At 39.8% G+C, this 13,149-nt stretch overlaps 1 protein-coding gene across 8 annotated transcripts in view; it reads right to left on the bottom strand.

Annotated features, from left to right (window-relative positions):
• The window catches only part of Myo6 (myosin VI), a 154,869-nt gene that overhangs the window by 31,933 nt on the left and 109,787 nt on the right, over positions 1 to 13,149 (bottom strand). For 6 of the 8 annotated variants that reach the window (XM_008766423.3, XM_039082536.2, XM_008766425.4 and 3 more), the window contains 4 exons: positions 9,266 to 9,304; positions 6,231 to 6,324; positions 822 to 952; positions 665 to 742 (listed from right to left, as the gene is read on the bottom strand). In XM_008766423.3, coding sequence (XP_008764645.1) covers positions 665 to 742; positions 822 to 952; positions 6,231 to 6,324; positions 9,266 to 9,304 — 342 coding nt within the window. Of the gene's footprint in view, positions 1 to 664; positions 743 to 821; positions 953 to 6,230; positions 6,325 to 9,265; positions 9,305 to 12,751; positions 12,942 to 13,149 lie in introns of those variants that run through there. The other 2 variants (XR_005488326.2, XR_005488327.2) reach the window with 2 other exon arrangements.

Below are 13,149 nucleotides of genomic sequence, written 5' to 3'. Positions count from 1 at the left end.
AGTCAGTGTCTCAAGTGTTAGGAATATGGACGTGGTATTCTTAACATTTGTGGACAGCCCTAGGTGTTTGTGTACTGAATACAGTTAGCTCTGACATGCTCTGCAGTCAGTGAGTATCACAACTGCAGTACTATGTCAGCTTAAAAGCAACCTAACGCATGCAGTGTTTACACATTCCCTTACTGTGAAACTTGTCAATAGTCAGTACAAATCCAATCGAGTTTCATATGCTTTATGTATCTATCATACTCCAGTGAAACTTTCTCACAAGGAAAACTCCAACATGCTATGAAACTCACCAAGCGAGCTGGCACATGCTTACAGCATTGAGGAGTCTGGGCCAACTCAGATGGAGAATTCTGTGACAGCTTGGGTTACATGCTGAGCTATCTAACTGGCACATTATTAAAATATTATAGAAATAGTTTCAACTTATTTAAAATGTTAGAAAGTTTTGGTTAGTCCTTATTTAAGAAAAAAATTAACAATCCTCTGATTCCAATACTGAGTAAAACTATAATTTAAACTCATACGAAACAACCCCGAACAGGAAACCTGTGTGAACAGAAACATAATCTCATGCTGTTTCATATAATGCTGTAGTGATATAAATCGCCAATAACTAAGGAAATACATATGAAGCCCAACTGTCATATATATTTACCTTGCCAGGTCTGAAAAATACTTTTGTCAGCCCAAACTTGTAGTCAACTTCATTTAATCCCAAAGCTTTAAAAAGAGCCTGAAAAACAAGTTTTAAAAGTTGAGTTTAACAGAAAAGATTTGTTGGTGAGAAATTTCTATTGAAGTGGCATTTATACCTTACAAAATAGCCGTGGATCCAATCGTGCGAGTTTTTCTGGCATGTACTTCTTGTACATGTTATAGAGTTCATGAAATGAGGCTCTTGAAGGGAAACCCCCTTGCATGAGGTCCAGCACAGACACCATACCTAGAGTCATAAGCACAAATAATTTCCAGTCACAGTATGTAAATTCAGGGTGACATGTGAGTAACCCATCAATTTTACAAGCTAAAGTTTATGAAAAGAGCTTATAGTGAGAGTATATCAGAGTGAGGACGACCCAGGGAATCACACCTCCAGTCAGTGTGTCCAGCTTGTTTACCATGTAAAACAGACACAGGGAAAGCCAATGAAGTCAGCACCACTGAGCATTTCCCAGCGGCAGCCCATCCAGAAGGCTCCAATGTGACGTGTATCTTTCTAAATTCCACAAAAGTCATAAAGCAAATCCTGCCTTTGACCACTTTAAATCCTGAGGTTAATTTTAGAATACAACTTCTGAAAAAGTCTCCATTTCTATATTTTCCCAAGAACTAATAAGAAGCAAAAGAGAATTTATTATTTAAATATTATGTGCAACTTACACATACATACACACACCACATAGACACACATACTACACCACACACACACACATAGATATCCACACCACACATACCACACGCACCACATATATACATCACACACACACACATACACACACACACACACACACACACACACACACACACACACACTGCTGCTCCCAAGTAGTGCACCAGCCTTGCATGCCCAAGGCCCTAGGTTCTAACCCCAGCTTCAAAGACTTCTTTTACTAAGTTTTCAAAGAATACTAATCATTGGTTGAGAAGCTGAAACTGCAGGATAGATGCAAACTATTAATTTAACTCTAATAAACAGTCAATCTGAGCCTCAAGTCAACATGAACTTTTCTGGTCAGCATTAACAGGCAGGCAACACAAGTTACAAAAGAGGAAGGCCTGCCTCTCTCATCCTCCCTTACTTTGTCCTGATACTCACAAGATAGTCATTTTAGTAGAAAGTACCTGTCTGGGTTAGTCACCTTGACACAAACTGAAGTCATCTGGGAAGGGAGAACACCAGTTGAGAAAAATGCCTCTATTGGCCCGTAGGCAAATCTATGGGGCATCTTCTTGATTAATGATTGATCTGGGAGGGCCCAGCCCATAGTATTTGGTGCTGCCCCTGGATAAGTGGTCTTGGGGTAAGGGTTGTGTAAGGCTTGTTTGCAAGTCAGTAAACAGTGTGCTCCTCCAGTCTGTGCTTCAGTTCCTGCCTCCAAGTTCCCACCTTGAGTTCCAGCCCTGACTTCTCTCAGTGATGGAGTGTGACCCAGGAGTCGTAAGGTGAAGTAAACTCTTTCCTTCTTCAAGTTGCTTTTGGTCATGGTCTTAACCACAGCGACAGGAAGCAAACTAGGCTGAAATCTTAAAATGATTGTCTTTAAGGCAGAAAAAAATAAATTCGAAATGGAAAGGTCATATAGGATCTGCGTCTTAAATATCACAGAGAGAAAAGGCCCAACAGCTTCTGCACTCAGACTTGGTGTTGACACATAGGAGCACACAGGTCAACAGGCAATGGGAAGAATATTCAATATAAACCTGTGCTGGGAGTCGGGGGCATGACCCAGTGGAGGGTACACTTCTCATGCTCAGGGGGCACTGGTGTCAATTTCTAACACCACAAGACCAAAATCCAAGCAAAAGCTGCTGTAATGAATGGTCATCGCTCACAGTAATAACTACATTACCATGAGAGCTTATTCAGCTAAAAAAGCAACCGATTTTTAACTATAAAGATGCAGCTATTAAGTCAATATTAAAGAAATTAGAAGTGTTAAAATATGAAAATATGAGTAGCATATGTGGAAAACAAAAACAATAATAATAATATATCCTTACTTTATTCCTTATGCCAAAATGAATTCCAGTTTGTCAAATTAAAATTTATAAAAACGACTATAATTTTTAATGCATAAATTCTTAAGTTTAAAATAATCTTAGGAAACCAACCCTGCGTACAGATTGAACACTAGTCTGTTTGACTGGAAACAAAGAGTCAAACTCAGAGTGCTCTGTGAGAGGGTCTGGATGGCAACTTGAAAAGATTTACCTTCTGTATCATTTCTAAATTACAATTTCTCACTTATGGACAAAGACATGTGGAAAATAACCAGATATACACTAAGTCACTACCTACAACAGAAAAAAACAATAACAGAAATAACTTAAAAACCTACTCATTAAATTGTATTATACCTATGTAATACATTGATTAGAGAGCTGGAATTTACCTCTCCAGCACATATATACATACATATACATACATACATACACGCATATATGTGTGTATACATATATATGTGTATATGTATGTATGTGTGTGTGTGTGTATATATATATATATATATATATATATATATATATATATCACATAATGTATACTGATTAAAGCAAGATATAGAGACCATTGCTGTTTTCCTTGGAGTATCAAGGACTGAACTCGGGGCCTTGCACATGCTTAAACAAGTATTTTACCACTGGACTAAGCTATAGCCCTGGATTGTAACTATACAGTTCAGGCTGGCTTTGAACTCATGAATGACCAGAAAAAGTTTTAGCTCTCAGGCCTGCTCATAGGAAAAAAAGGGTAAGGTTTGATTGGCATTGTCACAATTTTTGACAATGAAATGGGGTCACCTGTTAAACTACAATTTAGCTGGCTGTGCTAACATAGACTCTGCATGAAGGAGGAATCCTGTGACACGGTAAGACCATAGTCTCATGATGCAAACACACGCTACTGCAGCTGCGCACGCTTGGCAAATAGGTGCTAGATGCTCATTGCAGACATCAGTACGTCATGCTAAACCAGTCCTAAAAGGGAACAGTCACGTTCAAAGTCACACAACACCTTAAAGACGCATATAGCATAACTACTGTGCTTTTCAGAGTATATCTCTGTTATTAAGTAACACTTGACTAAGAACATGCTAGAAATTGGATTCCTCTGTAATATACATGCAAAAGATTTTCAAATAAATGTAGTTAACTAAGCAAGAGAGTCCCTCATTCTATGCAGAAATACCTCAAGCATGCATTATGTGACTTTCCAGTATTTGTTTTAAATTAATCAAAAATAAATGTTTGTATCTGATAGGCTGCATTCTATTCAGTGATGAATTAGTCTAATATACACTAGAGAAACCAGGAACTTTTGACGGAACCAAAAGGCATTTCCTGGAGGGAAACTAAATAATTACATTAGCAGGCACCTCTTTAGTACAGCAGGCAACACATTAGTGTCATTCTTTATATACATATACATAAAATCTGTAACTGTGGCTGTGAAATCAAAGTGCCACACCTCAGTGCCATGGACAGAGCCCGAGTCAGAGCCAGGATCAAGGCTGGCTTTCACAGGAAGCTGTTCCTAGCTGACATGGGAAAGATGTCCCAACAAGAAGCAGAATGGTGGACACAGACCCTGCAGGCTGGCTTTCACAGGAAGCTGTTTCTAGCTGACATAGGAAAGATGTCCCAACAAGAAGCAGAATGGTGGACACAGACCCTGCAGGCTGGCTTTCACAGGAAGCTGTTCCTAGCTGACATGGGAAAGATGTCCCAACAAGAAGCAGAGAGGACACAGACCCTGCAGTGGGAGGGGATGTGGAGCAGTGAGTGCAAGGCTGTGTGGCTGTAGCACAGACAGAAGCATGCAAAGGCAGGACTAGGAATACAGAGGGACAAAGGGACAGATAGCAGCAGGATGCTGCTCTTCTCCCTGATGCTCAGCAGGGACCATCAGAGCGCTGATGGTCGGAGCTCAACTGTGAAGGGATAATGCTACACCTGCCTACAATGTACTGAGCAGGTGCCTGGAGGGCATAACAGTGAGAGAAGGCTCAGCTTAGCTTGGGAAGCAACACCACTCGCCGTGTAGGAGGTCACAGGGTTGGGAAAGAGACAGAATATGTGCTGCACTATCTACCACAGCAGCCATTAGCCACAGGTCCTTAGCTGCACTAGGCACACATAGCTGTTTTATATTTTAATGTTAAATAAAATTCAAAATCAGAATTTTACAGAAGTCCCACTGGCCACATTTCAAATACTTAAGAGCTCATAGCAGCGATCTCCTCATTACCATACTGGGTAAAGCCAGGTGTTAGAGAATTAATGGAGGGCAGGAGATAGAAGACTGGAGCAAAGTGGCAACAGGAAAGGAACTGAGGAGAAGAGTGGAGGACGAGAGGATCTGGAAGGCATGTGGGTGACTGCTGAGAGTCTAGTGTGTCAGCGCAAACCAAGGCTCTCCATCCAGTCCCATGGGCACTGGCCCAGGTTTTAGTCAGCACTGCTGACTCATGAGAGGCAGGAAGGCTCCACACCAGGGACAGGCTGGAGGGGATGCAGACAGGAGAGTGCCTGTCAGCATCCTGGTGGAGCTCCAAGGCTTTGGTAAGAGAAGAGGCCATCTGCTGGCAGAGGCTCAGAGTTCTGAAGAGTGCAAGGGAGCCTGGGGGATGGGGTCTGACTGGCTCTGCAGAGAAACAGAAATGCTGAGCAGGGAAACCTGGCAAAAGAGGTTTGAGAGCCTTGAAAGGTCAGGGGCTGTGAATTTAAATGGTGCCAACCTAGCTGGCCTACCAACCCTGTGCAGAGAAGGAGAAAATGCTGGATTAAATTCTTAACAGCTAAAGTTTAGTAAGAAGAGTTAGAAGATCTAGATTTCAGGGTCTGAAGTTTGTCCCTTCTTGGGAGGGCTCTTTACTACAAAATCACATACAGGGCTTTGGAGAGAGTTCATTTAAAGAGACCTCAGTCTCACTGTAAATTGGTCTCTGAGAGGACCAGAATACGGTGTCAGGGAAAGGACATCAGGGTTTGAAAGGCAGCAGGGCCTGAGCTGGACAAACCTGAGGGCAGAAAGAGCAAGGCCGCAGCTATGGCTGCGCTGATATATGAGCACAGTGTCAATGCCTGGGGTTCTGTGACTGAAAGCAGCCGGCTGGAGATGGATGGGCCAGATTAACCAAACTCATGAAAGAGCCAAGGGCTTCACCCTGCTTTAAGTTTTTCCCCCACAAATAGTGTAGGAAAAGCAAGGGGACCAAGCCCATCCTAGCCCAGTTGTATGGGAAATGAGGACTACTGTGGACTGCAGCTGGAGAAGCAGCCTGTGTAGAGATTCAGGTTTGGCAGGAACATGTTCTTAACAGAGTGCACTTCCGTGATGGTACCTGACAGAGACTACAGTCAGTGTTATCCGTGTCATCTGCCTCCTGGGCTTTGTTTAGAATTAAGGGAAACATAAGAACCTGTTGAACTTGAAGATGAAGAAGGCAACAGTGAGAGTTTGTCTAGAAACACTGTGAGAGGCCGTCAAAGTGTGGAGATACCTGAACACTGAAGTTGAGACAGAATCTGAGCGCCTTCGAAGTGGTGACTTGTCATCTTTAAGTTGGGTTTGATGCAGCGGATGAAGCTGGCTCCCTGGGGAATAAGAAATACTTTTTAAGATGGTACATATAGCATCTTGATGTTTCTATATCTAGAATACCACCAACTTTCACAGCACGTTAATGTTGTTAGTAAATGACACAAAATAATTATAAAGGAGCTTAAAATTTTTATTGTCATGCTTCTATGATTTGACCCTTGAAATTAATGTCTGTATTATGAATAAATATCAGCAGGATGACACTTTAGTATTGAATGTCAGAAGTCATAGAAAGAAAAGTCTTTCATTGCAAACTACTTCATCACATTTCAACAAAGCGCTCTGCAGATTTAACTCTATCTTCTCAAAAAGAGTTTGGGCTTTTGTTTTCCAGAGCTAGGCCTTACACACACAGGCAAACATTCTACCACTGAGCTCAAAAATAACGCTGTTTAAAGTTTAGGCCAAAATGTAAGCAAACAAAACACACACATAAATCAGTATTTTCATTCGACTTTAAAAATAAGCAGGTCCCAAATTGCATCACTATGCATTTTTAAAGTTTTGCTTGTTTAGCAATATTTTTAAAAACGTAAAGGCTTCCATGTAGTGATCATATTTTGCTGAACAAAGCAGAGAGACTACAGCTTGTACCACAATGAAACTGCTATCGATGCTCTGAAGATAAAGCAGCGGGCATCCAGGCTGCTTCCCTTCAGAGTGGCCACCTTACTACTCTGAATAGGTATTTTAGTACTGATGCTCACCACAGACACTTGGATAACATGTTTCTACAAATCACAAGTCACCTCATCATTTTAGACCAGCGCAGTCTTTGGGAAATGAAAATCAAACAACCTCCTCCTCAAACTTGAAGTTTACAGAGGCCTGGTTCCTGAGGAAGGGTGCTGGGTGAATGTGACCAAATACATTGTATACATGTATGGAATTCTCAAAGAAAACAATATCATTTTCTACAAGATGCTTTTAAGAGCCAAATATTTCAGAGACTCAGAACATTCATGGTTTTCTGGATGGCTCCAGAAGATGGCTTCATCAGTAAGCAAAACAATATCAGCATGGGCTGCTGAAAATGGCTGGTTCTTCAAAAGGAGGAGGGTCAAGTTGAACTCCGTGGTTTGTATAAAAACTAAGCCTTTCCTTGGAATCACAATTTTTCTATAACTCACATATTCACTGTGGTTTACATTTTGCTTTTTAAATATAGGCTGTCACTATGCAAGGCCAGGCTAACCCCAAACTTATGATCCTCCTACCCCAAACTCTCAACTGCTGGGGTTGCCAGGTGTGCGCCACCTTACTCAGGGATTAGGAGTTCTTTCTACATGGGGTTTGTTTTCCAGTCAAAACCCTAGAGTACAGTGAGTCACTCCTGTAATCCCCAGAACACTGGGATGAAGACAGGATGACTGCAAGCTCAGGGACACCCTGAGTTCCCATAGCAAGAATGAGGCCAGCCTGAGCTATATGAGGAGGCCCTGTCCAAAAACATTAAAAAAAAAAATCAAGGGCCAAATGTACAGCTTAGTGGTAGAGTAACTGCATAGCGTCTACAAAATCCTGTGTTCAATGCCAACCCCACCAAAAACAACTAGAAAAAAATACCAGAGTGAATCAATAAAATGCAGTTAAAAGATGAACTTGTAATAAGCTTGGCATTTATAAAAGACAGAAAAATACTAAGTTCACTTTTGTCTGTAGCAGAGCACTGTCGTGTCTGAAGAATGTTACTATAGTAATTACATGTTTTGGTATTAACATTAAAATATAATGTTTGCTTTTTTCATAATCACGGATTATTTTCATTTCTGTGAAATCTTCATTAACAGCAAACACTTCCAAATAATTTCATTTGACAACATACTTGACCTTTCTTTAAAGAAAGAAAAAACTAATAATAACATTTTTACCATCTTAAAAGCTGCCTGTTAGGTCAATGCTAGCAGCAAACCACCAGACTAAGAACAGGACCCCCTTGGGGGGAATTAGAGGAAGTACTGAATGAGTTGAAGGAGCTTGCAACTCCATAAGAACAACAATGCCAACCAACCAGAGCTTCCAGGGACTAAACCACTACCAAAAGACTGTACATGGACTGACCCTGGGCTCCAACTGCATATGTAGCAGAAAATAGCCTTGTTGGGGCACCAGTGGAAGGGGAAGCCCTTGGTCCTGCCAAGGTTGGATCCCCAGTACAAGGGAATATGGGGAGCAGTAAGGGGGATGTATAGGGTGAAATAATCATATGGGGGAGGGGGAGGGGAGGAAATGGGGGCTTATGGACAGGAAACAGGGAAGGGGAATAACATTTGAAATGTAAGTAAAGAAATAGATCTAATAAAAAAATTTTTAATTTTTTAAAAATTTTTTTATTAAAAATTTTTTTTACAAACAGCTGCCTGTTGTATGGCTGGGTATCTGTGTGCATGGTTGAGGGGTGGTGGGTTGCACTGGGACTGAATTCCTGAACCTCATGCTTACCCAGTAAACAGCTAGCACTGAGAATAATTCTAGTCCTCTAAACACTGGCTTCTCTTTGAAAGAGAACGTGGTTTAGAATATACCTCCCAATTATTCCAGGGTTATCAAGTTTATTTGGATAACCACTAATAATAGTTTCAAAAGATCATTTTTAAAAACTGTTTCCTTTCTCTCTTTTGGCATTTAAAGACTTTTTTATTAATTTCAGGCCTTTCTGTCATTAAAGCATGTCAGCTCCTGGCAGCACCCCATTCCATTTCAAAGAAGATAATGAGCATCAAGAATCTACACCTAGAGTTGGCCTCAATGTGGCAAGCTGCCACTGGGCAGAGAGTTGCCCCTGTTCCAACTACAGACAAATGCTGTTCAGAAAGGACAAACAGACTCAGGGAAGTCTACTGCCAAGCTCTGCCAAGGCAGGGTAAGCAAGTCTTTCATAATTCCTGCTTCACAAAAGGTCTGTCAGGTATACTGGGCCAGAAGTGTACTCACAGTACTTCGAAGTTTATCCAGAAGCAAATTTAATTGTGTCTAGGAAAGAAAGAAAATACGATTATTTCAGAAAGTCAAACTATATAGTGGAGACGAATTAATATTAAGTTTTCAATATTAGACTAAAGTAACATGCACAAACAATCATAAGCAACATATTATAACAACCTCCCTGCACACAAACTCTGAAACAGGCAGCATCATGCAAAATGGCTAATGAAATGTCAAGGACAATAACTTACATGGTTAACAGAGACTTGTATAATGATGGCTGAAAACTATGACACGTTAACAAATGGGATGAATAAGGCAACTATGCAAGCGATGAGTGAGAGTCTGTGAAGGTACTGGGGATGCACAGTGTGAAAGCCGCAGTGCAGTGTCTGAGTGTGTGACACAAGGCACCATCGCATCGCATGCTAGGAAGCCTGAGATGTTTAAAACAAGCTCCATTCTACAACAGGATGGGTCCATGCACCACGGCCAAACAACTGTCCTAATCTAGCCTCAGAAATTCCCTTCCCTATTTTAAAATGTTATACATTTCAAGTACGTTTAAAACTCAAACCATTTTCATTCAAAATTTTTCACAATGAATACAGTTATCACGCTTTCCTAGTTTTGGAACACTGATTATAATTTGCCCTGGTTCGGTGTACTTAAACCATGTTTGTTTTGCTATTCTACAAAGTAATTTTATGCTGAAATGCTTATTATGCTACTTGGGAAATACAAATTAAAATGCTAATTCTTAAATTAGCATAGTGTGTTGAGCATAACTGTAATTAATAGTAATGTGTAGACTTTGCTGAATGCTTTCCTGTGAGTGAGGCACTGCTCAAAGAAAGCTTTTCCTGAGTATTGTTATATTTAATCCAAATGAAGAACACAATACAATGAACCTAATTAAGAGTAGATTATTGGTCTTATTATACAGGTATTAAGATCTAGGGAGAGAAACAATATGTCTGAGAGCATGGGGCCAATGATGACAAAGCCCAGACATCCAAGTTCCTTCTCTTACTACAGAGCTACTTGATATCAGAATAAAGTGAATATGTCATGGGACTGAAGAATACAGTCCCATGCACAAAGCTAGTTGACAGAAGCCAACATCAGTCTGTACCTCCAACAACTGGAAAGCAAGTCAAGAACCTCTTTAGAAAGAAAATGGTTATAAATCCACTCGATTTTAATCCATAGACAAATGTGCTATTTTGCTTCCTCCCAAGATGGGGGATAAAGTCAGAACAGTGGAAGCAAAAAGAAAACAGCAACAGCTGAGAAAACAGAAAGGAATATTCATTAGCACAAAGCCAAAACCCAGACAAAGGAAGTACTCTTGGCAAATCAGGCTTTGTATGCATAATTTATTTAACTGTTTTTAGATTTGACGTTAATCGTGTGTTCATGAGTGCATGTCACAAGTGTGACTGCCCTCAGAGGCCAGAGGCTCTCTAGTTTCAGGGGCATGATGTGAGTGCTTGGAACAGAACTTGTGTCTCCTGCAAGAGCAGTACACGCTCGACCTCTAAGCCATCACTCTTGCCCCATTTATATTTTATTTTTTAAGACACAAATATTTGTGTTTGTAATAGGATAAAATTTCCATTAAAAAATTAGGTTTTCTAAAACAATACTAGTAAAATTACATTTTAATAGCCTTAAATTTTTTCATAAGGTGGAAAACGCCTGGAAAAGAGTCTGCTTTCTGTGTGTCTTACACAGTTCAAATTTAATTTAATGAGCTACTGAAGTATGTTTAAAGAGTCATATTAAGACTCCATTTAATCCCAGCACTTAGAAGGCAAAGGCAAGTGGATTTGTGGGAGTTCATGGCCAGCCCAATCTATACTGTAAGTTTCAGATCAGCAGGGGTTACATAATGAGACCCTGTTTCAGAATAAAAACAAAAAAGGCTTCATTTTAAAGCTTATCAGAGAAAAATACATGTAGAATATATTGTTCGTATCACTCACAATTTTCAGCAGTCAGTACAAATGTAGAAACAGTTCCTTATGTGAACAATTACAATGCATTTAAAGCCTCCAAATAAAAGGCTGCTTATACTACCTCTCATCTTAAGTACATTCTTACTAGCACTCACACTATATTCATATGAGATATAACTATATGAATGTGGTTTTGTTTTCTGAGGAACATCTGATGGTCATGCTACCTAGCCTGACCCTGAATGCCTAGGCTCAAATGAGCCTCCTTCACTGATCTCCTGAGTCACCTGGGCCCACAAGAGCCATCATACTACATCTTGCCAACATGCTATTTCAAATCAACCTATTTTCAAGTGTTTAATCTGGAATGGAAAAATACTAAATAAAAGATACTGCTCACTGAGGATATTAATGACTCATAATCAATACATCTTTGAACAAATTCAGCTACCTAAAATATCTTTTATGGCTTCTTTTATATTTATATTTTTAAAAACCTTAAAAAGAGTCTTAGCATTTAGAAATATAAATATCAAGTTTGGTATTTAGGATTCATGTCAATTCTTTCTGCTTTCTTTTTGTCTTGTTTGGTTGTTGGCCTTGAGACAAGGTCTCTCATAGCTCTGGCTGACCTTGATCTGGGTACCAGAGACTGGCCTTGAAATCTAAATCCACCTCCTAGCTCTTCATCCTTGAGGCTGAGATTACAGGTCTGTGTCACCAGGCTCAGTTCAGGACCCATTTCAACTGGAAAGGGATTTGAGACGGTTTCTGCTACTAGTAAGCACCACAGATCTCTTTACACCAGTGGTTCTCAACCTGTGGGTTGTGACCCCCCCTTAGGGAAAAATGTATCGGATATCCTGCCTATCCGATATTTATATTACAATTCATAACAATATCAAAATTACAGTTACAAAGTAGCAATGGAAATAATTTTACGAGTGGGATCACCACAATGTGAGGAACTGTATTAAAGGATCGTAACATTAGGAAGAATGAAAAACACTGCTCTACATAAATTTAAATTCTCTTCCTAATTACATTTTAATATTTAAAGTATACATTTCAAAAGGCAAAGGTCAGTTGTATGGGAAAATAATACTTTATGGAAATTTAGAGAGAATTTAGTAACATTTCCTTAGTCTATGCATTATAATTATTTATTAAGGTTTTAATTTTTATACTAAACAATAATTATAATGAATAAATATCATTCTATCACTAAAACACACTTTCTTTTAAAATAGTCCTTGTTAGACTTCAAAGCATTAATTTTGATTCAAAATTGATAAAAACGAATTATTCCTTAAAGTTAGATAGGTAAATTGAAGAGTTTGCCACACCAGAGACAGCACTTCTCTTTTATAAAGGTTATCAAAAGCGTCAATCAGGTTTTACCGTAATATGCATGCCCGTGGTGCCATGAGAGGAAACGCGTGGAAATGAATTACAAACTGGACCATTCCCTTGGAACAGGCTCTTTAGCATAGCAGCCATGCTGTGAGTCAGAGTCTGTGAAATGCTCATTTACCTGAAGGCCCTGGCTGTGCCTGCTTCTCCTCACTCCTCAACTAGTCCTCTCTAGCCATCCCGAGCTCAACTATGGCAGCTAAACAAAACTGCCGAACAAGGAAGGGAAAGAGGAGACTTGAAGGCAGGCAGTACGCGAAGGCAAGAACATCAGGAGAATCAATCAGATATGCAGTATGTAGAAACAAAGCCTAAAAATACAAACGGTTCTGTATACTCAGTTATTAGGACTACAATTAGATCTTCCATACAAGCATCAATAAGGCAGGGTCTTCTCTTGAGACACACCTGTGGCATTTCTGTGATCTACACTGTCCACTTTACAATATAAAACAATGGGTTTTTGTCTTAAATACAGCCCCCCCCAAAAAAAAGCCCAGCAATTAAGTTATTTAGCAC

This window comes from Rattus norvegicus, chromosome 8, assembly GCF_036323735.1.
Source record: "Rattus norvegicus strain BN/NHsdMcwi chromosome 8, GRCr8, whole genome shotgun sequence".
In the NCBI taxonomy this organism is placed as follows: domain Eukaryota; kingdom Metazoa; phylum Chordata; class Mammalia; order Rodentia; family Muridae; genus Rattus; species Rattus norvegicus.
This window is presented reverse-complemented; position numbering and strand designations above follow the sequence as displayed.